The sequence below is a fragment of the Tachyglossus aculeatus genome, chromosome X5 (assembly GCF_015852505.1).
Source record: "Tachyglossus aculeatus isolate mTacAcu1 chromosome X5, mTacAcu1.pri, whole genome shotgun sequence".
In the NCBI taxonomy this organism is placed as follows: Eukaryota; Metazoa; Chordata; class Mammalia; order Monotremata; family Tachyglossidae; genus Tachyglossus; species Tachyglossus aculeatus.
Window position 1 is genome coordinate 2381807 of NC_052097.1, and position 27115 is coordinate 2408921.

General features: G+C 47.2%; 1 protein-coding gene across 1 annotated transcript; it reads left to right on the plus strand.

Moving 5' to 3' along the window:
* Positions 1–533: 533 nt before the first annotated feature.
* On the plus strand, positions 534–19474 carry SRD5A3 (steroid 5 alpha-reductase 3). Its single transcript, XM_038769121.1, has 5 exons — positions 534–709; positions 5286–5428; positions 8591–8788; positions 14883–15005; positions 18999–19474. The coding sequence occupies exons 1-5, from the start codon at positions 534–536 to the stop codon at positions 19256–19258; spliced, it is 900 nt and encodes a 299-aa protein (XP_038625049.1). The 3' UTR covers positions 19259–19474.
* Positions 19475–27115: the final 7641 nt, after the last annotated feature.

Genomic DNA, 27115 nt, shown 5'->3' on the forward strand with positions numbered 1-27115 from the left:
CTCTATGTTGCCAACTTGTCCTTCCCAAGCGCTTAGTAGAGTGTGCTGTGCATCTTACCTCCTTCCCCTCCCCAAAGCACCTGTATATATGTATATATGTTTGTACATATTTATTACTCTATTTATTTATTTATTTTACTTGTACATATCTATTCTATTTATTTTATTTTTTTAGTATGTTTGGTTTTGTTCTCTGTCTCCCCCTTTTAGACTGTGAGCCCACTGTTGGGTAGGGACCGTCTCTCTATGTTGCCAACTTGGACTTCCCAAGCGCTTAGTCCAGTGCTCTGCACACAGTAAGCGCTCAATAAATACGATTGATGATGATGATGTACACACAGTAAGCGCTCAATCATCAGTACGATTGAATGAATGAATGAATGAATGAATGAATGAATGAATGAATGAATGAATGGCCGGCCCTGCGCACGCGCGGGGCCCGGGGAGCGCGGCGTGCGTGCGCGCCCCCGCCGGCGGGTCCGTGGGGCGCGTTTGTCGCCGCCTGGCGGAGGCCTGGTGTAGGCGCGGGCGCCATGTGGGGGTTGGCGGGGGGCCTGTGGCTGGTGTGGCTGGGGCTGTCGGGGGGCTTCCTGCTGTTGCTGGGGCTGCAGTTGGGCCTGGGCCGGGCCCTGCCCCCCGCCCTGCAGACCCTGCTCCGATACGGAAAAAACCACGGAACCCAACAAACCCGAACGCACGTCCCCAAGAGGTAAGGAACTAACCACCACCGTCTCTTCCCCTGGACCCCAACGCCCTCCCTCCTCCCTGCCTCCAGCCTGCCTCTCTTCCTAGAGTGTAAGCCCGCTGTTGGGCAGGGACCGTCTCTAAATGTTGCCAACTTGGACTTCCCAAGCGCTTAGTCCAGTGCTCTGCAATCAGTCAATCGTATTTATTGAGCCATTACCGTGTGCAGAGCACTGGGCTAAGCGCTTGGGAAGGCCAAGTTGGCAACATCTAGAGCCGCTCTTCCTCCTTCTAGACTGTGAGCCCGCTGTTGGGTAGGGACCGTCTCTAGATGTTGCCAACTTGGACTTCCCAAGCGCTTAGTACAGTGCTCTGCAATCAATCAGTCGTATTTATTGAGCACTTACTGTGTGCAGACCACTGGACTGAGCGCTTGGGAAATCCAAGTTGGCAACATCTAGAGACGGTCCCTACCCAACAGTGGGCTCACAGGCTAGAAGGGGGAGACAGACAACAAAACCAAACATACTAACAAAATAAAATAAATAGACTAGATATGCACAAGTAAAATCAATCAATCAGTCGTATTTATTGAGCGCTTACTGTGTGCAGAGCACTGGACTGAGCGCTTGGGAAGGACAAGTTGGCAACATAGAGAGACGGTCCCTACCCAACAGTGGGCCCACGGTCTAGAAGGGGGAGACAGGCAACAAAACAAAACATATTAATACAATAAATAGAATAAACATGTACAAATAAAATAAATAGAGTAATAAATATGTAGAAACATATATACAGGTGCTGTGGGGAGGGGAAGGAGGTAAGATGGGGGGGATGGAGAGGGGGACGAGCCCCCAGCCTGCCGCTCTTCCTCCTTCTAGACTGTGAGCCCGCTGTTGGGTAGGGACTGTCTCTAGATGTTGCCAACTTGTGCTTCCCAAGCGCTTAGTCCAGTGCTCTGCAAGCAATCAATCGTAATTATTGAGCGCTTACTGTGTGCAGAGCACTGGACTGAGCGCTTGGGAAGTCCAAGTTGGCAACATAGAGAGACGGTCCCTACCCAACAGCGGGCTCACAGTCTAGAAGGGGGAGACAGACAACAAAACCAAACATACTAACAAAATAAAATAAATAGAATAGATATGTACAAGTCAGATAAATAAATAAATAGAGTAATAAATATGTACAAACATATATACATATATACAGGTGCTGTGGGGAAGGGAAGGAGGAAAGATGGGGGGATGGAGGGGGGACGAGGGGGAGAGGAAGGAAGGCCTCCTGGAGGAGGTGAGCTCTCAGTAGGGCCTTGAAGGGAGGAAGAGAGCCAGCTTGGCGGATGTGGGGAAGGAGAGCGCTTAGTACAGTGCTCTGCACACAGTAAGCGTTCAATAAATACGATTGATTGATTCCAGGCCAGGGGGATGACATGGGACGGGGGTCGACGGCGGGACAGGCAGGGGTTCAAATCCAGGCTCCGCCAGTTGTCAGCTGTGTGACTTTGGGCAAGTCACTTCACTTCTCTGTGCCTCAGTTCCCTCATCTGGAAAATGGGGATGAAGACTGTGAGCCCCCCGTGAGACAACCTGATCACCTTGTAACCTCCCCAGCGCTTAGAACAGTGCTTTGCGCATAGTAAGCGCTTAATAAATGCCATTATTACCATTATTATTATTATTTGGGCAAGTCACTTCACTTCTCTGTGCCTCAGTTCCCTCATCTGGAAAATGGGGATGAAGACTGTGAGCCCCCCGTGGGACAACCTGATCACCTTGTAACCTCCCCAGCGCTTAGAACAGTGCTTTGCGCATAGTAAGCGCTTAATAAATGCTATTATTATTATTATTATTATTATTATTATTATTAAGTAACCTCGACCCCACCGGTCAGGCCGGGAGCGTTAAGCGTTTCCGGGAGCTGTCGTAACACTAATATTAGTGATCATTCATTCAGTCGTATTTATTGAGCACTTACCGTGTGCAGAGCACTGTACTGAGCACTTGGGAGAGTACACTACAACAATAAAAGACACATTCAGTCGTAAAGATAACTAATATTAGTAGCATAAGCGCTTATTTTGTGCCTAACGCTGTAGTGAGCGCTGGGGTGGTTAGAAGGGAGGGGGAACAGGTATTCATTTATTCAGTCAGTCATATTTATTGAGTGCTTACTGTGTGCAGAGCAATGTACTAAGCGCTTGGGAAAGTACAACCACAAACAGACACATTCTCTGCCCACAATGAGTTTGTAATCTAGAGGGGGAGGCAGATATTAATATTAATAAATAAATGACAGATACGGACATAAGTGGTGTGGGGCTGGGAGGGGTTGATGATAATAATAATTGCATTTATTAAGCGCTTACTATATGCAAAGCACTTTTTTAAGCGCGGGGGAGGTTACAAGGTGATCAGGTTGTCCCTCGGGGGGGCTCACAGTCGTAATCCCCATTTTCCAGATGAGGTAACCGAGGCACAGAGAAGTGAAGTCACCCAGCTGACAATTGGCGGAGCCGGGATTGGAACCCACGACCTCCGACTCCAAAGCCCGGGCTCTTTCCACTGAGCCACGCTGCTTCACCGATGAGCGAAGGGAGCAGGTCAGGGTGACGCGGAAGGGAGTGGGAGAAGAGGAAGGGCGGGTTTAGTCGGGGAAGGCTTCTCGGAAGAGACGGGCGTTCAGTAAGGCTTTGAAGGGGTGGTGGGGGGAGAGTCATTGTCTGGGGGACACGGCCAGAGGTACGATGTTGGGCGAGGGGTCAGCAGTTAGATAGACGAGATCAAGGTAAAGTGAGAAGGTTAGCGCTTAGTATAGTGCCTGGACCATAGTAAGCATTTAAAAAAAAGAAAAATCCCCGTTTTACAGATGAGAAAACCGAGGCCCAGAGAAGTAAAACAGCTTAGCACGTAGTGAGCGCTTAAAGAATGCCTCCGTTATCTTCACCCTGCAGAAACTGGAGCTCGTTGTGAACAGGCTATGCATCTGCTGTATTATTATATCATACTCTCCCAAGCACGTCCCCCTCTCCATCCCCCCCATCTTACCTCCTTCCCTTCCCCACAGCACCTGTATATATGTATATATGTTTGTACATATTTATTACTCTATTTATTTATTTATTTTACTTCTACATATCTATTCTATTTATTTTATTTTGTTAGTATGTTGGGTTTTGTTCTCTGTCTCCCCCTTTCAGACTGTGAGCCCGCTGTTGGGTAGGGACTGTCTCTAGATGTTGCCAATTTGGACTTCCCAAGCGCTTAGTACAGTGCTCCGCACATAGTAAGCGCTCAATAAATATGATTGATGATGATGAGGGGTCAGCAGTTAGACGAGATCAAGGTACAGTGAGAAGGTTAGCGCTTAGTATAGTGCCTGGAACATAGTAAGCACTTAATACCATTTAAAAAAAAGAAAAATCCCTGTTTTACAGATGAGAAAACCGAGGCCCAGAGAAGTAAAACAGTTTAGCACATAGTGAGCGCTTAAAGAATGCCTCCGTTATCTGCACCCTGCAGAAACTGGAGCTCGTTGTGAACAGGCTTTGTATCTGTTGTATTATTATATTATACACTCCCAAGCACTTAGTACAGTGCCTGGCACACAGTAAGCACTTAATCAATCAATCAATCGCATTTATTGATTGATTGATCCCCCTTTTAGACTGTGAGCCCACAGTTGGGTAGGGACTGTCTCTATATGTTGCCAATTTGTACTTCCCAAGCGCTTAGTCCAGTGCTGTGCACACAGTAAGCGCTCAATAAATACGATTGATGATGATGATGATGATGATGATGATGAGTGCTTACTGTGTGCAGAGCACTGGACTAAGCGCTTGGGAAGTCCAAGTTGGCAACATCTAGAGATGGTCCCTACCCAACAGTGGGCTCACGGTCTAAAAGGGGGAGACGGAGAACAAAACCAAACGTACTAACAAAATAAAATAAATAGAACAGATAGGTACAAGTAAAATAAATAAATAAATAAATAGAGTAATAAATATGTACAAACGTATACACATATATACAGGTGCTGTGGGGTTGCCACAGTTTCTAAGCAGCGTGGCTCAGTGGAAAAGAACATGGGCTTTGGAGTCATCATCAATTGTAGGTCTTGGGCTCGAATCCGGAATCCACCACATCATCATCATCATCATCAATCGTATTTATTGAGCGCTTACTCATCATCATCATCATCATCATCATCATCATCAACCGTATTTATTGAGCGCTTACTATGTGCAGAGCACTGGACTAAGCGCTTGGGAAGTACAAATTGGCAACATCTAGAGACGGCCCCTACCCAACAGTGGGCTCACAGTCTAAAAGGGGGAAACCACATGTCTGCTGCATGACCTTGGGCAAGTCACTTGACTTCTCTGAGCCTCAGCTGCCTCATCTGTAAAATGGGGATGAAGACCGTGAGCCCCACGTGGGACAACTTGATCACCCTGTATCCCCCCCCAGCGCTTAGAACGGTGCTCTGCGCATAGTAAGCGCTTCATAAATGCCATCATCATTATTATTATTATTATTTTATTATTATTATTATTATTATTATTATCAATGGTGCCAGCCCCCTGCCCTTCCTGTCGCCCCCAGATGGTTTTCCCACTTCTACGTCGTGTCGGTGCTGTGGAACGGCTTCCTGCTCCTGCGCCTCGTCCAGGCCCTGTTCCTGGCGCGCCCGCTCCCGGCCTGGCTCCGCCGCCTGCTCGAGGCCCTCGGGGAGGGCCGGGGCCCAGGTACGTCCCAATCAATCAGTCAATCAATCAGTCATATATATTGAGCGCTTACTATGTGCAGAGCACTGTACTAAGCGCTTGGGAAGTACAGATTGGCAACATCTAGAGACAGCCCCTACCCAACAGTGGGCTCGCAGTCTAAAAGGGGGAGACAGAGAACAAAACCAAACGTACTAACAAAATAAAATAAATAGAATAGATATGTACAAGTCAAATAAATAAATAGAGTAATAAATATGTACAAACATACCCCCGCGGCGTGTTGGCGTGGCTGGACCGCTCTTCCACCCTAGGGGCTTCATCTTGGGGATTCAGGCGACTGGCACAGCGTTCAGCACGCAGCAGGCACCCGGGATGTTGTCTACGTAGAATAGGTGCTCAATAAATACTACTGTTTCACGTTTTCCCCCCTCCTCAAGATCCTCCAGGGGTTGCCCACCCACCTCTACGTCGAAAAGGAAGTCCTCCCCATCAGCTTTAAAGCCCTTAATCCCCTTGCCCCCTCCTACCTCACCTATTTCAATCCAGCCCGCGTCCTTCGTTCCTCTAATGGCAACCTTTGGCGCCGTACCTCAATCTCATCAATCAATCAATCAATCAATCGTATTTATTGAGCACTTACTGTGCACAGAGCACTGTACTAAGCGCTTGGGAAGTCCAAGTTGGCAACATCTAGAGACGGTCCCTACCCCACAGTGGGCTCACAGTCTAGAAGGGAGACAGAGAACAAAACCAAACATACTAACAAAATAAAATAAATAGAATAGATCTGTACAAGTCAAATAAATAAATATGTACAAACATATATACGGAGAAGTGATGTGACTCACCCGAGGTCACACAGGAGACAAGTGGCGGAGCCGGGATTAGAACCCATGACCTTGACGCCCGGGCCCGTACGCTATCCGTTAAGGCCATGCTGCTTCTCCCTTGTACTCTCCCAAGTGCTTTAGTACCGTGCTCGGCACACAGCAGGCGCTCAGTAAATACCACCGATGATCAATCAATCAATCAATCAATCGTATTTCTATCCCACCGCCCACCCATGCCCTACCTCTGGCTTGGAACGCCCTCCCTCCCTCATATCAGAGAAGCAGCGTGGCTCAATGGAAAAGAGCCCGGGCTTTGGAGTCCGAGGTCATGGGTTCAAATCCCGGCTCCGCCAATTGTCAGCTGTGTGACTTTGGGCAAGTCACTTCTCTGGGCCTCAGTTCCCTCATCTGGAAAATGGGGATGAAGACTGTGAGCCCCCCGTGGGACAACCTGATCACCTTGTAACCTCCCCAGCGCTTAGAACGGTGCTTTGCACATAGTAAGCGCTTAATAAATGCCATCATCATTATTATTATTATTATATCCAACAGACAGGGACTCTCCCCCTCGTCAAAGCCTTATTGAAGGCCCATCGCCAGTGCCCAGCTCGGCACACAGAAAGCGCTCAATAAATACGAATGAATGAATGAATGACAACCTGATCACCTTGTAATCTCCCCAGCGCTTAGAACAGTTCTTGGAACATAGTAAGCGCTTAATAAATGCCATTAATAATAATAATAATAATAATAATAATCTCCTCCAAGAGATGAGCCCTCTGTTCCTCTTCTCCTACTCCCTTCCGCATCACCTTGACTCCCTCCCTTTATTCATTCCCCCTCCCAGCCCCACAGCACTCCCGTCCCAATCTGTAATGCATTTATTTCTTCTGCATCGCTTTGACTCCCTCCCTTTTATTCATTTCCCCCTCCCAGCCCCACAGCACTTCCGTCCAAATCTGTAATGTATTTATTTCTTCCACATCTCCCAGACTCCCTCCCTTTATTCATTCCCCCTCCCAGCCCCACAGCACTCCCGTCCCAATCTGTATTTATTTCTTCCGCATCGCCTGGACTCCCTCCCTTTATTCACTCCCCCTCCCAGCCCCACAGCACTCCCGTCCCAATCTGTAATAGTGCAGTGCTCTGCACACAGTAAGCGCTCAAGAAATACGACTGAATGAATGAATTACAAAACAAACACAAAATACAACAAATACAATCGAATACAAATTACACCACAAGCCACACGGTGTATTGGAAATCAATCAGTCAATTAATCGTATTTATTGAGCGCTTACTGTGTGCAGAGCACTGGACTGAGCACTTGGGAAGTACAAGTTGGCAACATATAGAGACAGTCCCTACCCAACAGCGGGCTGGCTCCGTCACTCACTTCTTCTAATAATAATAATAATAATGATGATGGCATTTATTAAGCGCTTACTATGTGCCAAGCACTGTTTTTATTTTTCGTGTTTATTGAGCGCTTACGGTGTGCAGAGCACTGGACTGAGCGCTTGGGAAGTCCAAGTTGGCAACATCTAGAGACGGTCCCGACCCCACAGTGGGCTCACGGTCTAGAAGGGGGAGACAGAGAACAAAACCAAACATATTAACAAAATAAAATCAATAGAACAGAATGGAAAGAGCCCGGGCCTGAAAATCAGAGGACGTGGGTTCTAATCCCAACTCCAGTACTTGTCCACTGTGTGACCTTGGGCAAGTCACCCGACTTCCCTGTGCCTCTGTTACCTCATTTGTGAAAGACAGATGAAGACGGCGAACCTCTGTGGGACAGCCCCCTTCAATTTGCGTGTATCCCCCTCACCTTACCTCCTTCCCTTCCCCACAGCACCTGTCTATATGTATATATGTTTGTACATATTTATTACTCCATTTTACTTGTCCATATCTATTTTATTTTGTTAGTATGTTTGGTTTTGTTCCCTGTCTCCCCCTTTTAGACTGTGAGCCCACTGTCGGGTCGGGACCGTCTCTATATGGTGCCAACTTGGACGTCCCAAGCGCTTAGTCCAGTGCTCTGCACACTCGATCAATACGATTGATTGATTGTAATGTATTTCCGTTAACGTCTGTCCTCGCCTCTAGACCGTCAGCTGGTCGGGGGCAGGGAACGCGTCTGTCCAAGCGCCGGGTACGGTGCCCCTCTTCATCGTCATCAATCCTATTTATGGAGCGCTTACCGTGTGCAGAGCACTGTACTAAGCGCTTGGGAAGTCCAAGTTGGCGACATAGAGAGACGGTCCCTACCCAACGGTGGGGTCACAGTCTAAAAAGGCCCCTAAATCGGCCTGGTGGACGCGGGCGGTGGGCTTTTTCCGGGCAGGGGATGAGCTGCATCTGTCCGGGTTCCTGGTCCTGGCGTGCTTATGGCTGCACAGCTGCCGGCGCCTGTTCGAGTGCCTGCGCGTCAGCGTGTTCTCCCCGGGCGTCATGCATGTGGTGCATTACGGCTTCGGCCTCGTCTACTACGTGATCGTGGGCCTGACGGCGCTCAGCCAGGTGCCCGACGTGGACGTGGACGGTGAGTGTCGTCGGACAGCGGCCGGCCCAGGCCTCGCTCCTGCGCGGCTTCTCTTTTCAATCGATCACGCGCTGTACTGAGCGCTCTGGGGAGCGTACAAGGGCCTCCCCCTCTGGACTGCAGGCCCTGCTGAGAGCTCACCTCCTCCAGGAGGCCTTCCCAGACTGAGCCCCTTCTTTCCTCTCCCCCTCGTCCCCCTCTCCATCCCCCCGTCTTACCTCCTTCCCTTCCCCACAGCACCTGTATATATGGTTGTACATATTTATTACTCTATTTATTTATTTATTTTACTTGTACATTTCTATTCTACTTCTTTTATTTTGTTGGTATGTTTGGTTCTGTTCTCTGTCTCCCCCTTTTAGACTGTGAGCCCACTGTTGGGTAGGGACTGTCTCTATGTGATGCCAGTTTGTACTTCCCAAGCGCTTAGTACAGTGCTCTGCACATAGTAAGCGCTCAATAAATACGACTGATTGATTGATTGATTGACTGTAAACTCGTCACGGGCAGGGGACGTGTCCCTAATTCTGCCGTGTTGCGGAATTAGGTTGCCGGCTTGTCCTTCCCCAGCGCTTAGTCCAGTGCTCTGCACCCAGTAAGCGCTCAATAAACACGACCGATTGATCGATTGGACTCGCCCAAGACGGGGCTTGGCGCACAGACAGAGCACGGGCCTGGGATTCGGAGGTCCTGGGTTGTAATTCATTCAATCGTATTTATTTATTGAGCGCTTACTGTGTGCAGGGCGCTGGACTAAGCGCTTGGGAAGGACAATTCGGCAACGGGGACACTCCCACAACGCAACAGGGGTTTGGTGAGCGGGCAGAGCGGATCTGCCGATCGTTTGACCGAGGCTTGTGGGGGGAAAACCCAGGGGGTAGAGTTAGTTACTGACTGCAGCGTGGGTCAGCAGAAAGAGCACAGGCTTTGGAGTCAGAGGTCAGGGGTTCGAATCCTGGCTCCGCCACATGTCTGCTGCGTGACCTTGGGCAACTTCTCTGAGCCTCAGTTCCCTCATCTGTAAAATGGAGGTGAAGACTGTGAGCCCCACGTGGGACAACTTGATCACCTTGTCTCCCCCCACCCCACCCCCGGCGCTTAGAACAGTGCTTTACACATAGTAAGCGCTTAACAAATGCCATTATTATTATTATTATTATTATTATTATTATTATTGTTATTATTATTTTATTATTATGTCTGCCGGGTGACCTTGGGCAAGTCATTTAACTTCTCTGGGCCCAAGTTCCCCCCTTCTATAAAATGGGAATCAAGACTGTGAGCTCCATGTGGGACAGACTGTGTCCAACCTGATCATCAATCAATCAATCAGTCGTGACCTTGGGCAACTTCTCTGAGCCTCAGTTCCCTCATCTGTAAAATGGAGATGAAGACTGTGAGCCCCACGTGGGACAGCTTGATCACCTTGTATCCCCCCCAGCGCTTAGAACAGTGCTTTACACATAGAAAGCGCTTAACAAATGCCATCATAATTATTATTATTATGTCTGCTGGGTGACCTTGGGGAAGTCATTTAACTTCTCTGGGCCCAAGTTCCCCCCTTCTATAAAATGGGAATCAAGACTGTGAGCTCCATGTGGGACAGAGACTGTGTCCAACCTGATCATCAATCAATCAATCAGTCGTGACCTTGGGCAACTTCTCTGAGCCTCAGTTCCCTCATCTGTAAAATGGAGATGAAGACAGTGAGCCCCACGTGGGACAACTTGATCACCTTGTATCCCCCCCAGCGCTTAGAACAGTGCTTTACACATAGTAAGCGCTTAACAAATGCCATCATAATTATTATTATTATGTCTGCTGGGTGACCTTGGGCAAGTCATTTAACTTCTCTGGGCCCAAGTTCCCCCCTTCTATAAAATGGGAATCAAGACTGTGAGCTCCATGTGGGACAGAGACTGTGTCCAACCTGATCATCAATCAATCAATCAGTCGTGACCTTGGGCAACTTCTCTGAGCCTCAGTTCCCTCATCTGTAAAATGGAGATGAAGACAGTGAGCCCCACGTGGGACAACTTGATCACCTTGTATCCCCCCCAGCGCTTAGAACAGTGCTTTACACATAGAAAGCGCTTAACAAATGCCATCATTATTATTATTATTATGTCTGCTGGGTGACCTTGGGGAAGTCATTTAACTTCTCTGGGCCCAAGTTCCCCCCTTCTATAAAATGGGAATCAAGACTGTGAGCTCCATGTGGGACAGAGACTGTGTCCAACCTGATCATCAATCAATCAATCAGTCGTGACCTTGGGCAACTTCTCTGAGCCTCAGTTCCCTCATCTGTAAAATGGAGATGAAGACTGTGAGCCCCACGTGGGACAACTTGATCACCTTGTATCCCCTTTAGCGCTTAGAACAGTGCTTTACACATAGTAAGCGCTTAACAAATGCCATCATCATTATTATTATTATTATTATTATTATTATTATTATTATTATTATTATTATTATGTCTGCTGGGTGACCTTGGGGAAGTCATTTAACTTCTCTGGGCCCAAGTTCCCCCCTTCTATAAAATGGGAATCAAGACTGTGAGCTCCATGTGGGACAGAGACTGTGTCCAACCTGATCATCAATCAATCAATCAGTCGTGACCTTGGGCAACTTCTCTGAGCCTCAGTTCCCTCATCTGTAAAATGGAGATGAAGACAGTGAGCCCCACGTGGGACAACTTGATCACCTTGTATCCCCCCCAGCGCTTAGAACAGTGCTTTACACATAGTAAGCGCTTAACAAATGCCATCATAATTATTATTATTATGTCTGCTGGGTGACCTTGGGCAAGTCATTTAACTTCTCTGGGCCCAAGTTCCCCCCTTCTATAAAATGGGAATCAAGACTGTGAGCTCCATGTGGGACAGAGACTGTGTCCAACCTGATCATCAATCAATCAATCAGTCGTGACCTTGGGCAACTTCTCTGAGCCTCAGTTCCCTCATCTGTAAAATGGAGATGAAGACTGTGAGCCCCACGTGGGACAACTTGATCACCTTGTATCCCCTTTAGCGCTTAGAACAGTGCTTTACACATAGTAAGCGCTTAACAAATGCCATCATCATTATTATTATTATTATTATTATTATTATTATTATTATTATTATTATTATGTCTGCTGGGTGACCTTGGGGAAGTCATTTAACTTCTCTGGGCCCAAGTTCCCCCCTTCTATAAAATGGGAATCAAGACTGTGAGCTCCATGTGGGACAGAGACTGTGTCCAACCTGATCATCAATCAATCAACCAGTCGTGACCTTGGGCAACTTCTCTGAGCCTCAGTTCCCTCATCTGTAAAATGGAGATAAAGACTGTGAGCCCCACGTGGGACAACTTGATCACCTTGTATCCCCCCCAGCGCTTAGAACAGTGCTTTACACATAGAAAGCGCTTAACAAATGCCATCATTATTATTATTATTATGTCTGCCGGGTGACCTTGGGCAAGTCATTTAACTTCTCTGGGCCCAAGTTCCCCCCTTCTATAAAATGGGAATCAAGACTGTGAGCTCCATGTGGGACAGAGACTGTGTCCAACCTGATCATCAATCAATCAACCAGTCGTGACCTTGGGCAACTTCTCTGAGCCTCAGTTCCCTCATCTGTAAAATGGAGATGAAGACTGTGAGCCCCACGTGGGACAGCTTGATCACCTTGTATCCCCCCCAGCGCTTAGAACAGTGCTTTACACATAGTAAGCGCTTAACAAATGCCATCATCATTATTATTATTATTATTTTGTCTGCCAGGTGACCTTGGGCAAGTCATTTAACTTCTCTGGGCCCAAGTTCCCCTCTTCTATAAAATGGGAATCAAGACTGTGCGCTCCATGTGGGACAGAGACTGTGTCCAACCTGATCATCAATCAATCAATCGTATTGATTGAGCACTTACTGTGTGCAGAGCACTGTACTAAGCGCTTGGGAAGTCCAAGTTGGCAACATATAGAGACGGTCCCTACCCAACAGCGGGCTCACAGTCTAGAAGGGGGAGACAGAGAACAAAACCAAACGTATTAACAAAATAAAATAAATAGATATGTACAAGTAAAATGATCTTGCCTCTACCCCAGCCCTTTGCACTTAACAAATACCACAATTATTATTATTACTGATAATAAGTATCACTGATTCAGTACAACAGAGTAAGATATGTTCCCTGCCCACACCGAGCATCAGGTGTAGAGGGGGAGACAGACATTAACGTAAGTAATTTATAATACGTAATTTAAAGATCTGTCCATAAGCGCTGTGGGTCTGAGGGTGGGGCAAATATTAGGGAAGCAGCGTGGCTCAGCGGAGTCAGAGGTCATGGGTTCAAATCCCCGCTCCGCCAATTGTCAGCTGTGTGACTCTGGGCAAGTCACTTAACTTCTCTGTGCCTGTTACCTCATCTGTAAAATGGGGAGTAAGACTGTGAGCCCCCCGTGGGACAACCAGATCACCTTGTAACCTCCCCAGTGCTTAGGACAGTGCTTTGCACATAGTAAGCGCTTAAAAAATTCCATTATTATTATTATTATTGAGCACTCACTGTGTGCAAGACACTGTAATAATAATAATAATAATAATAATAATGGCATTTATTAAGCGCTTACTATGTGCAAAGCACTGTTCTAAGCACTGGGGAGGTTACAAGGTGATCGGGTTGGTCCACAGGGGGCTCACCGTCTTAATTCCCATTTTTACAGATGAGGGAAAAATTCCAGCTGCACTGTACTAAGCACTTGGGCCAATACAGTATAACAATAAACCAATAAACAAACATTCCCTGCCCATTATGTATCCGCATTCGGCCTCAGCATTTATGCATATTTTCTGATTCAACGATTCATCTTTATCAATAAATTCCGTCCACCCGTCTCCCCATTAGACTGTAAATTCCTTGAGGGTAGAAAATGCACGTTTTGCTCTTTTTGCACGGCACACTTTCCAAGTGCTAAGTACAGTGCTTTGCACATAGTAAGCGCTTAATAAATGCCATTATTATTATTATTAAACACCCAAAGGTCACAGATCCAAGGGCATGGAGGATGCAAAAGGGAGAGGGAATCGGGGTAAAGAAGGCTTAATCAGGGAAGGCCTCCTGGAGGAGATGGGACTCTTCCAGGCCTGTGCCCTCTCCGCCAAGCCACGCTGCTGCTCCATAATAATTCCTTGGTTTTCTCTAGCGCTTTTTATCGCTAAAGCACTCTCCTGGCTCGGCGGAAAGCGCCCGGGCTTTGGAGTCAGAGGTCATGGGTTCGAAACCCCGGCTCCACCACAAGTCTGCTGTGTGACCTTGGGCGAATCACTTCACTTCTCTGAGCCTCAGTTCCCTCCTCTGTAAAAATGGGGACGAAGACCGTGAGCCGCCCCGTGGGACAACCTTGTAACCTCCCCAGCGCTTAGAACAGTGCTTTGCCCATAGTAAGCGCTTAACAAATGCCATCATTATTATTATACTATTAATTAGTTTATTCCAACCTTCACAACAACCGCGTGAGGTAGGAAGACACGGCGACAGCCCTGGGCTTGGTGTGGGCTCGCTAGTCCGTGACTCTCCCCTGCCTTATTGAAGCCTTATTGAAGGCCCGTCTCCTCCAAGAAGCCTTCCCTGACTAAGCCCCCCCTTTCCTCTTCTCATCATCATCATCATCATCATCATCATCATCATCATCAATTGTATTTATCGAGCGCTTACTATGTGCAGAGCACTGGACCAAGCGCTTGGGAAGTACAAATCGGCAACATAGACATATCTTCTCAATCAATCAATCGATCAGTCGTATTTGTTGAGCGCTTACTATGTGCAGAGCACTGGACTGAGCGCTTGGGAAGTACAAATTGGCAACATATACTGACTTGCTCCCTTTATTCATCCCCCTCCTCCCGGCCCCACACCGCTTAGGTCCCTCTCTGTCATTTATTTATTTCTCTTCCTGTCCGTCTTCGCCCGTAGACCGTCACCCCGTTGCGGATTGGGAGGGTGTCCGTTTGTGGTTGCATTGTACCCTCCCGAGCGATCAGTACAGCGCCCTGCCCACACGGTAAGCGCTCAAACAGTAGGAATGACCGTGCCGTTGGTGCTTCCCTCAGGGAAGGGGTTGTCGCCGCAAGCCCGCTGGTACCACGTGCTCGGCCTGCTGATGTTCGGCTGGTCCTCTGTCCACCAGCACCGCTGCCACGTCATCCTCGCCGACCTCAGGAAAAACCCTTCCGGTGAGGAGGCCCGGCGTTCCCGATCCCGGCTTGGAATCCGCGTGGGCGGCGCGGGGTTCGGGGTGCCGCCGGACGCTCCCCTTCCCGGGGGCCGGGGCGGGAGAGTCGGGGTTGCCGGGGGTCCCCCGGGGTCCCGGGAAAGGAATGGGTGGGGGGACACACAAGCCCCTGCAAGGTGGCCAAGTGGACGGGGCACGGCCTGGGACGTGGGTTCTAATCGTCAATCGTATTTATCGAGCGCTTACTGTGTGCAGAGCACTGGACTGAGCGCTTGGGAGGGTACAGTTCAACCACAAACGGACACCCTCCCAATCCGCAACGGGGTGACGGTCTACGGGGGAAGACGGACAGGAAGAGAAATAAATAAATGACAGAGAGGGACCCAAGTGGTGTGGGGCTGGGAGGGGGGGGGATGAATAAAGGGAGCAAGTCAGTATATATTTATCATCAATCGTGTTTATTGAGCGCTTACTGTGTGCAGAGCACTGGACTAAGCGCTTGGGAAGTCCAACTGGGCAACATCTAGAGACGGTCCCTACCCACCCGCGGTCTAAAAGGGGGAGACAGAGAACAAACCAAACGTAGTAACAGAGTAAAATAAATAGAATAAATAGAATAGAATAGATATGTCCACGCATCCCAGCTAATCCCAGCCACTTGCCTGCTGCGGGACCCTGGGCAGGCCACTTCTCTGAGCCTCAGTTACCTCGCCCGGAAAATAATAATAATAACAATGGTATTTGTTAAGCGCTTACTATGGGCAAAGCACTGTTCTAAGCGCTGGGGAGATACAATAATAATAATAATGGTATTTGTTAAGCGCTTACTATGTGCAAAGCACTGTTCTAAGCACTGGGGAGATACAATAATAATAATAATAATGGTATTTGTTAAGCGCTTACTATGTGCAAAGCACTGTTCTAAGCGCTGGGGAGATACAATAATAATAATAATAATAATGGTATTTGTTAAGCGCTTACTATGTGCAAAGCACTGTTCTAAGCGCTGGGGAGATACAATAATAATAATAATAATGGCATTTATTAAGCGCTTACTATGTGCAAAGCACTGTTCTAAGCACTGGGGAGATATAGTAATAATAATGATGGCATTTATTAAGCGCTTACTATGTGCAAAGCAGTGTTCTAAGTGCTGGGGAGATATAATAATGATGGCATTTATTAAGCTCTTACTATGTGCAAAGCACTGTTCTAAGCGCTGGGGAGATACAATAATAATAATAATAATGGCATTTATTAAGCGCTTACTATGTGCAAAGCACTGTTCTAAGCGCTGGGGAGATACAATAATGATAATAATAGTAATGGTATTTGTTAAGCGCTTACTATGTGCAAAGCACTGTTCTAAGCGCTAGGGAGATACAATAATAATAATAATGGTATTTGTTAAGCGCTTACTATGTGCAAAGCACTGTTCTAAGCGCTGGGGAGATACAATAATAATAATAATAGTAATGGTATTTGTTAAGCGCTTACTATGTGCAAAGCACTGTTCTAAGCGCTGGGGAGATACAATAATAATAATAATAATAATGGTATTTGTTAAGCGCTTACTATGTGCAAAGCACTGTTCTAAGCGCTGGGGAGATACAGTAATAATAATGGTATTTGTTAAGCGCTTACTATGTGCAAAGCACTGTTCTAAGCGCTGGGGAGATACAATAATAATAATAATAATGGTATTTGTTAAGCGCTTACTATGTGCAAAGCACTGTTCTAAGCGCTGGGGAGATATAATAATAATAATGATGGCATTTATTAAGCGCTTACTATGTGCAAAGCACTGTTCAAAGCGCTGGGGAGGTTCCAAGGTGGTCAGGTTGTCCCACAGGGGGCTCACAGTCTTCATCCCCATTTTACAGGGGAGGGAACTGAGGCCCAGTGAAGTGACTTGCCCAAAGTCACACAGCTGACAAGTGGGGGAGCCGGGACTTGAACCCACGACCTCTGACTCCCAAGCCCCGGCTCAGCGGGTCATGAACCCATGACCTCGGACTCCAAAGCCCGGGCTCTTTCCACTGAGCCACGCTGCTTCTCTATCGGCTGTGTGACCTTGGGCAAGTCACTGCACTTCTCTGTGCCTCAGTTCCCTCATCTGTAAAATGGAGATTAAGACTGTGCGCCCCACGTGGGACAACCCGATCATCTTGTATTAGATGTATCTTGTATTCTTAGAGAAGCAACGTGGCTCCGTGGAAAAGAGCCCGGGCTTTGGAGTCGGAGGTCGTGGGTTCAAATCCCGGCTCCGCCACTTGTCAGCTGGATCCCATGGCGGGGGGCTCACAGTCTTCATCCCCATTTTACAGGGGAGGGAACTGAGGCCCAGGGAAGTGAAGTGACTTGCCCAAAATCACACAGCTGACAGGTGGCGGAGCCGGGATTAGAACCCACGACCTCTGACTCCCAAGGCCCGGCTCTTTCCACTGAGCCACGCTAAGACTGTGAGCCCCATGTGAGACAGGGACTGCGTCCAACCTGCTCAGCTGGTATCTCCCTCAGTGTTTAGAGCGGTGCTTGGCACATAGTAAGTGCTTGACGGATACCATTATTTATTAACATTACTGCAGTCTAACAATATAACGAACGGGCTTGGAATGCCCTCCCTCTGCCCATCCGCCAAGCTCGCTCTCTTCCTCCCTTCAAGGCCCTACTGAGAGCTCACCTCCTCCAGGAGGCCTTCCCACACTCAGCCCCTTCCTTCCTCTCCCCCTCGTCCCCCCTCTCCATCCCCCCCATCTTACCTCCTTCCCTTCCCCACAGCACCTGTATAGATGTATATATGTTTCTACATATTTATTACTCTATTTATTTATTTATTTTACTTGTACATATTCATTACTCTGTTTATTTATTTATTTATTTTACTTGCACATATCTATTCTATTTATTTTATTTTGTTAGTATGGTTGGTTTTGTTCCCTGTCTCCCCCTTCTAGACTGTGAGCCCACTGTTGGGTAGGGACCGTCTCTCTATGCTGCCAATTTGTACTTCCCAAGCACTTAGTACAGTGCTCTGCACACAGTAAGCACTCAATAAATACGATTGATGATGATGATATGTTTCTACATATTTATTACTCTATCTATTTTACTTGGACATATCTATTCTATTTCTTTTATTTTGTTAGTCTGGTTGGTTTTGTTCTCTGTCTCCCCCTTTTAGACTGTGAGCCCGCTGTTGGGTAGGGACTGTCTCTAGATGTTGCCGACTTGTACTTCCCAAGCGCTTAATACAGTGCTCTGCACAAAGTAAGCACTCAATAAATACGATTGATGATGATGATATGTTTCTACATATTTATTACTCTATTTTACTTGGACATATCTATTCTATTTATTTTATTTTGTTAGTATGGTTGGTTTTGTTCTTTGTCTCCCCCTTTTAGACTGTGAGCCCAATGTTGGGTAGGGACTGTCTCTATATGTTGCCAACTTGGACTTCCCAAGCGCTTAGTCCAGTGCTCTGCACACAGTAAGCGCTCAATAAATACGATTGATGATGATATGTTTCTACATATTTATTACTCTATCTATTTTACTTGTACATATCTATTCTATTTATTTTTTTAGTATGGTTGGTTTTGTTCTCCGTCTCCCCCTTTTAGACTGTGAGCCCGCTGTTGGGTAGGGACTGTCTCTATATGTTGCCAATTTGGACTTCCCAAGCGCTTAGTCCAGTGCTCTGCACACAGTAAGCACTCAAGAAATACAATTGATGATGTTGGGTAGGGACCGTCTCTATATGTTGCCAACTTGGACTTCCCAAGCGCTTAGTCCAGTGCACTGCACACAGTAAGCGCTCAATAAATACAATTGATGATGTTGGGTAGGGACCGTCTCTATATGTTGCCAACTTGGACTTCCCAAGCGCTTAGTCCAGTGCTCTGCACACAGTAAGCGCTCAATCAATACGATTGACGATGATAACGGACCCGTTCCCGGCCCGGTCACGGGACTTTTTTCCCCTTCCCAGGCCAGGTGATCCACCTGAGCTACCGCATCCCGCGCGGAGACTGGTTCGAGCGGGTGTCCTGCCCGCACTACCTGGCGGAGCTGCTCATCTACGGCTCTTTTACCGTCACCCTGGGCTTCTTCAACCTCACCTGGTGGCTCCTGCTTCTCTACGTGCTGTTCAGCCAGGCCCTGGCCGCCACGCTGACCCACGACTTCTACCTCGCCAGATTCCAGTCCTACCCGAAGGAACGCCGGGCCTTCCTCCCCTTCGTCTTCTGAGTCGCCCCCGGCCCCGGGCACCGGCCGCCGGCGAAGCCGGGAACCCCCGGAGACGGGCCGGCCGGTCCGTCGTGCGTGCGGAGCTCTGTGCTGAGCGCTGGGGAGGGTACAAGAGAACGTACAGACACGTACCCTGCCTATAGTAGAAGTACATAAAGGATAGATGTGGATAAATCGGGATGAAGACGGGGAATATTCTGTTTATTGTCATCATCATCATCATCGATCGTATTTATTGAGCGCTTACTATGTGCAGAGCACTGTCCTAAGCGCTTGGGAAGTACAAATTGGCAATATATAGAGACAGTCCCTACCCAACAGTGGGCTCACAGTCTAAAATTGTCCTATTGTACCCTATTGTACCCTCCCTAACACCCAATAAGGTGCCCTGCCGACGGTGAGCGTTCAGTAAATCTGACAGAGAGCAGAACCCGAGCAGTGCCCCCACTTCTTCCCCCCACGCCCGAGTCTTTCTCCTGACACGCCGTCTCCAAATAAACTCACGGGTCCGATTCTATTCTATTTATTTTATTTTGTTAGTCTGTTTGGTTTTGTTCTCTGTCTCCCCCCCGTTTTAGACTGTGAGCCCACTGTTGGGTAGGGACCGTCTCTATATGTTTCCAACTTGGACTTCCCAAGCGCTTAGTCCAGTGCTCTGCACACAGTAAGCGCTCAATAAATATGATTGATTGATCGATTCCCCTCCCCACAGCACCTGTATATATGTATATATGTTTGTACGGATTTACTACTCTATTTTATTTGTACATATTTATTCAATTTATTTGTATATCACCTGTATATAGGTATATATGTTTGTACGTATTTATTACTCTATTTTGCTTGTACATATCTATTCTATTTATTTTATTTTGTTAATCTGTTTGGTTTTGTTCTCTGTCTCCCCCCCCTTTTAGACTGTGAGCCCACTGTTGGGTAGGGACTGTCTCTGGATGTTGCCAATTTGGACTTCCCAAGCGCTTAGTACAGTGCTCTGCACACAGTAAGCGCTCAATAAATACGATTGGTGATGATGAGTGACAGCCCCTAAACCCTCTACAGCGGTAGGGGAAGCCACGCGTACGGCAGAGTTGCGGGATCGGTCCTATCCCATCAAGCAATCGTATTTATTGAGCGCTCACTGTGTGCAGAGCGCTGGACTGAGCGCTTGGGAAGTCCAAGTTGGCAACATAGAGAGACGGTCCCCACCCAACAGTGGGCTCGCAGTCTAAAAGACTGTTTCCTCATCTGTAAAATGGGGAGAATGAAAGCGGCCTACCTCAGAGGGGGCGGGCAGCGGCACCGACAGGACCACGTCGGGTCCTGACGCTCGCCATCCCGACGTCCCTGATCCGCCGCCGCCGGGCACCTGCGGTGGATGGCAGATTTATTATCATTATTATTATTATTATTATTGTAACCTCCCCAGCGCTTAGAACAGTGCTTGGCACATAGGAAGCGCTTAATAAATGCCATCATTATTATTATTGTAACCTCCCCAGCGCTTAGAACAGTGCTTGGCACATAGTAAGCACTTAATAAATGCCATCATTATTATTATTATTATTATTGTAACCTCCCCAGCGCTTAGAACAGTGCTTGGCACATAGTAAGCACTTAATAAATGCCATCATTATTATTATTATTATTATTGTAACCTCCCCAGCGCTTAGAACAGTGCTTGGCACATAGTAAGCGCTTAATAAATGCCATCATTATTATTATTGTAACCTCCCCAGTGCTTAAAACATTGCTTGGCACATAGTAAGCGCTTAATAAATGCCATCATCATCATTATTATTATTATTGTAACCTCCCCAGCGCTTAGAACAGTACTTGGCACATAGTAAGCGCTTAATAAATGCCATCATTATTATTGTAACCTCCCCATCATCATCACCATCATCAATCGTATTTATTGAGCGCTTACTAAGTGCAGAGCACTGCACTAAGCGCTTGGGAAGTACAAATTGGCAACACATAGAGACAGTCCCTACCCAACAGTGGGCTCACAGTCTAAAAGGGGGAGACAGAGAACAGAACCAAACATACCAACAAAATAAAATAAATAGAATAGATATGTACAAGTAAAATAAATAAGTAGAGTAATAAATATGTACAAACATATATACATATATACAGGTGCTGTGGGGAAGGGAAGGAAGTAAGATGGTAAGTCAGTGGGCTCGCAGTCTAAAAGGGGGAGACAGAGAACAAAACCAAACATACTAACAAAATAAATAGAATAGATGTACAAGTAAAATAAATAGAGTAATAAATATGTACATACATATACAGGTGCTGTGGGGAAGGGAAGGAAGTAAGATGGTAAGTCAGTGGGCTCGCAGTCTAAAAGGGGGAGACAGAGAACAAAACCAAACATACTAACAAAATAAAATAAATAGAATAGATGTACAAGTAAAATAGAATAATAAATCTGTACAAACATATACATATATACAGGTGCTGTGGGGAAGGGAAGGAAGTAAGATGGTAAGTCAGTGGGCTCGCAGTCTAAAAGGGGGAGACAGAGAACAAAACCAAACATACTAACAAAATAAAATAAATAGAATAGATGGGTACAAGTAAAATAAATAGAGTAATAAATATGTACAAACATATACAGGTGATGTGGGGAAGGGAAGGAAGTAAGATGGTAAGTCAGTGGGCTCGCAGTCTAAAAGGGGGAGACAGAGAACAAAACCAAACATACTAACAAAATAAAATAGAATAGATGTACAAGTAAAATAGAGTAATAAATCTGTACAAACATATATACATATATACAGGTGCTGTGGGGAAGGGAAGGAAGTAAGATGGTGAGTCAGTGGGCTCGCAGTCTAAAAGGGGGAGACAGAGAACAAAACCAAACATACTAACAAAATAAATAGAATAGATGTACAAGTAAAATAGAGTAATAAATATGTACATACATATACAGGTGCTGTGGGGAAGGGAAGGAAGTAAGATGGTAAGTCAGTGGGCTCACAGTCTAAAAGGGGGAGACAGAGAACAAAACCAAACATACTAACAAAATAAAATGAATAGATATGTACAAGTAAAATAGAGTAATAAATATGTACAAACACAGATACAGGTGCTGTGGGGAAGGGAAGGAAGTAAGATGGTAAGTCAGTGGGCTCACAGTCTAAAAGGGGGAGACAGAGAACAAAACCAAACATACTAAGAAAATAAAACAAAAATGCTATCACTATTATATTATTATTAAATCAATCAATCAATCAATCGTATTTATTGAGCGCTTACTATGTGCAGAGCACTGTAGTAAGCGCTGGGGAAGTACAAATTAAATATTATCATTGCAATAATAAGAATAAAAAATCGGCCTGGGTGCCCAGAGGATTATGGTTAGATCATCATCATCATCAATCGTATTTATTGAGCGCTTACTATGCGCAGAGCACTGGACTAAGCGCTTGGGAAGTACAAATTGGGGGTTAGATGCCCCCCCAACACTGTGGATGGGCTTCCTAGAGTTTCCGGGCCCCGGCGCGGGCTTCACTAGCCGCAACCTTAATGGCCTGTGGCCTGGGCTCCGATCCCAAGCCTCCCTGCGTCTCCGTGAACCCGGCTTCGGAGCCGGACGAGGTTCCAGGGAAGTGTTTCTCCCCTGACAAAGATGCCATTGTAGCCACCCTTCTTCTGCGGGGTCACAAGCGGATGTGGAGAAGGAAAAGGAAGGTCGCGTCCCCTTGCCCAGATGCTTAGGCGAGTTCATGGGCTCGTATCCCGGCTCTGCCAATTGTCATCATCATCAATCGTATTTATTGAGCGCTTACTGTGTGCAGAGCACTGGACTAAGCGCTTGGGAAGTACAAGTCGGCAACATATAGAGACAGTCCCTACCCGACAGTGGGCTCACAGTCTAGAAGGGGGAGACAGAGAACAAAACCAAACATACTAACAAAATAAAATGAATAGAATAGATGTGGACAAGTAAAATAAATAGAGTAATAAATATGTAGAAACATATATACATATATACAGGTGCTGTGGGGAAGGAAAGGAGGTAAGATGGGGAGGAGGGGGAGAGGAAGGAAGGGGCTCAGTCTGGGAAGGCCTCCTGGAGGAGGTCTCACAGGAGACAAGTGGCGGAGCCGGGATTAGAACCCATGACCTTGATGCCCGGGTCCGTACACTATAATAATAATAATGATAATAATAATGTTGGCATTTATTAAGCGCTTACTATGTGCAAAGCACTGTTCTAAGCGCTGGGGAGGATACAAAGTGATTAGGTTGTCCCACGTGGGGCTCACAGACTTAATCCCCATTTTACAGATGAGAGAACTGAGGCACAGAGAAGTAACTTGCCCAAAGTCACACAGCTGAGTGGCGGGGCCAGGATTTGAACCCATGACCTCTGACTCCAAAGCCCGGGCTCTTTCCACTGAGCCACAACTGCTTCTCTATCCGTTAACGCCATGCTGCTTCTCTCTTGCACTCTCCCAACTGCTTAGTACGGTGCTCGGCACACAGCAGGCGCTCAATAAATACCACCGATGATGACATAGAGGACGGCAATCCTTCCCCCAGGGAGCTTGATGATGATGATGATGGCATTTGTTTCTAAGCGCTGGGGAGGTTGCAAGGTGATCAGGTTGTCCCACAGGAGGCTCCCAAGTCTTCATCCCCGTTTTGCAGACGAGGCAACCGAGGCACAGGGAAGTGAAGGGACTGCCCTCGGCGTTTAGCTCCAGAGGGGCGATTTCCTGGAAGCGGGAGCCGAGGCCTTGGGAAATCTCTGCCGGGGAAGAGCCGAGCGGAGCCCAACAGGCCAAAGCGGCCCAGCCTTGCCCGCGGGCCCTGCCGGGGCTCCGATCTATATCACATCTGAGGTTGGTTGGCTGCCTTTTTCCGGCTTTTCCGCAATAACTTGAATAACAAGGACACGTTCCACAAAAAGCAGAATTGCTAACCAGACGCTAGATTTTACGCGTGTGTAGCTACGGGCACGGCGGTACCTGATACGTATAATACACGTGCATACTAATAACGATAATAATAATAATGATGGCATTTGTTAAGCGCTTACCATGTGCCAAGCACTGTTCTAAGCGCTGGGGAGGTTACAAGGTGATCAGGTTGTCCCACGGGGGGCTCGCAGTCTTAATCCCCGTTTTACAGATGAGGGAACTGAGGCTCAGAGAAGTGAAGTGACTTGCCCAAGGTCACACAGCAGACATGTGGCATATGTATATATGGTTGTACATATTTATTACTCTATTTATTTATTTTACTTGTACATTTCTATCCTGTTTATTTTATTTTGTTGGTATGTTTGGTTCTGTTCTCTGTCTCCCCCTTTTAGACTGTGAGCCCACTGTTGGGTAGGGACTGGCTCTATGTGCTGCCAATTTGTACTTCCCAAGCGCTTAGTACAGTGCTCTGCACATAGTAAGCGCTCAATAAATACGATTGATTGATTGATTGATGTGGCAGAGGCGGGATTTGAACCCCTGACCCCTGACTCCAAAGCCCGGGCTCTTTCCACCGAGCCACGCTGGTATTTAAGGGCTTGCTGTGTGCCAGGCTTGCTGGGGTGGATACAATCAATCGATCAATCAATCGTATTTATTGAGCGCTTACTGTGTGCACAGCACTGGACTAAGCGCTTGGGAAGCACAAGTTGGCAACATATAGAGACGGTCCCTACCCAACAGTGGGATCACAGTCTAAAAGGGGGAGACAGAGAACAATCAATCAATCAATCAATCGTATTTATTGAGCGCTTACTATGTGCAGAGCACTGTACTAAGCGCTTGGGAAGTACAAATTGGCATCACATAGAGACAGTCCCTACCCGATAGTGGGCTCACAGTCTAAATGCCAAACATGCTAACAAAATAAAATAAATAGAATAGGTATGAACAAGTCAAATAAATCAATAAATAGAGTAATAAATATGTACAAACATAGATACATATAGACAGGTGCTGTGGGGAAGGGAAGGAGGTAAGATGAGGGGGATACAAGCAAATTGAAGGGGGCGGTGGCACAGTCCCTGTCCCACAGAGGTTCACCGTCTTCATCTGTCTTTCACAAATGAGGTACAGAGGCACAGAGAAGTCAGGTGACTTGCCCAAGGTCACACAGCGGACAAGTACTGGAGTTGGGATTAGAACCCATGTCCTCTGATTTTCAGGCCCGGGTCTTTCCATTCTATTTTGGACTTCCCAAGCGCTTAGTACAGTGCTTGCACCACAGTAAGCGCTCAATAAATACGATTGAATGAATGAATTCTATTGATTTTATTTTGTTAGTATGTTTGGTTTTGTTCCCTGTCTCCCCCTTCTAGACTGTGAGCCCACTGTGGGGTAGGGACCGTCTCTATATGTTGCCAACTTGTCCTTCTGAAGCGCTTAGCACAGTGCTCTGCACACAGTAAGCGCTCAATAAATACGATTGAATGAATGAATGTGGGCCCACTGTTGGGTAGGGACCGTCTCTCTCTGTTGCCAACTTGTCCTTCCCAAGCGCTTAGTACAGTGCTCTGCACGCAGTAAGCGCTCAATAAATATGATTTGTGGGCCCACTGTGGGCAGGGACTGTCTCTACATGTTGCCAACTTGGACTTCCCAAGCGCTTAGTCCAGTGCTCTGCACACAGTAAGCGCTCAATCAATACGATTGAATGAATGAATGTGGGCCCACTGTTGGGCAGGGACTGTATCTGTTGCCAACTTGTCCTTACCAGGCGCTTAGTACAGTGCTCTGCACGCAGTAAGCGCTCAATAAATACGATTTGTGGGCCCACTGTTGGGTAGGGACTGTCTCTAGATGTTGCCAACTTGTCCTTCCTGAGCGCTTAGCACAGTGCTCTGCACGCAGTAAGCGCTCAATAAATACGATTTGTGGGCCCACTATTGGGCAGGGACTGTCTCTAGATGTTGCCAACTTGTCCTTCCCAAGCGCTCAGCACAGTGCTCTGCACACAGTAAGCGCTCAATAAATACGATTGAATGAATGAATGTGGGCCCACTGTTGGGCAGGGACCGTCTCTAGATGTTGCCAACTTGTCCTTCCCAAGCGCTTAGTCCAGTGCTCTGCACACAGTAAGCGCTCAATAAGTACGATTTGTGGGCCCACTGTGGGCAGGGACTGTCTCTACATGTTGCCAACTTGTCCTTCCCAAGCGCTTAGTCCAGTGCTCTGCACACAGTAAGTGCTCAATCAATACGATTGAATGAATGAATGTGGGCCCACTGTTGGGCAGGGACTGTATCTGTTGCCAACTTGTCCTTCCCAGGCGCTTAGTACAGTGCTCTGCGCACAGTAAGCGCTCAATAAATACGACTGAATGAATGAATGTGGGCCCACTGTTGGGCAGGGACTGTCTCTATCTGTTGCCAACTTGTCCTTCCCAAACGCTTAGTACAGTGCTCTGCCCACAGTAAGCGCTCAATAAATACGATTTGTGGGCCCACTGTGGGCAGGGACTGTCTCTAGATGTTGCCAACTTGTCCTTCCGAAGCGCTCAGCACAGTGCTCTGCCCACAGTAAGCGCTCAATAAATACGATTGAATGAATGAATGTGGGCCCACTGTTGGGCAGGGACTGTATCTGTTGCCAACTTGTCCTTCCCAGGCGCTTAGTACAGTGCTCTGCGCACAGTAAGCGCTCAATAAATACGATTGAATGAATGAATGTGGGCCCACTGTTGGGCAGGGCCTGTCTCTAGAGGTTGCCAACTTGTCCTTCCCAAGCGCTTAGCACAGTGCTCTGCACACAGTAAGCGCTCAATAAGTACGATTTGTGGGCCCACTGTGGGCAGGGACTGTCTCTAGATGTTGCCAACTTGTCCTTCCGAAGCGCTTAGTACAGTGCTGTGCACGTA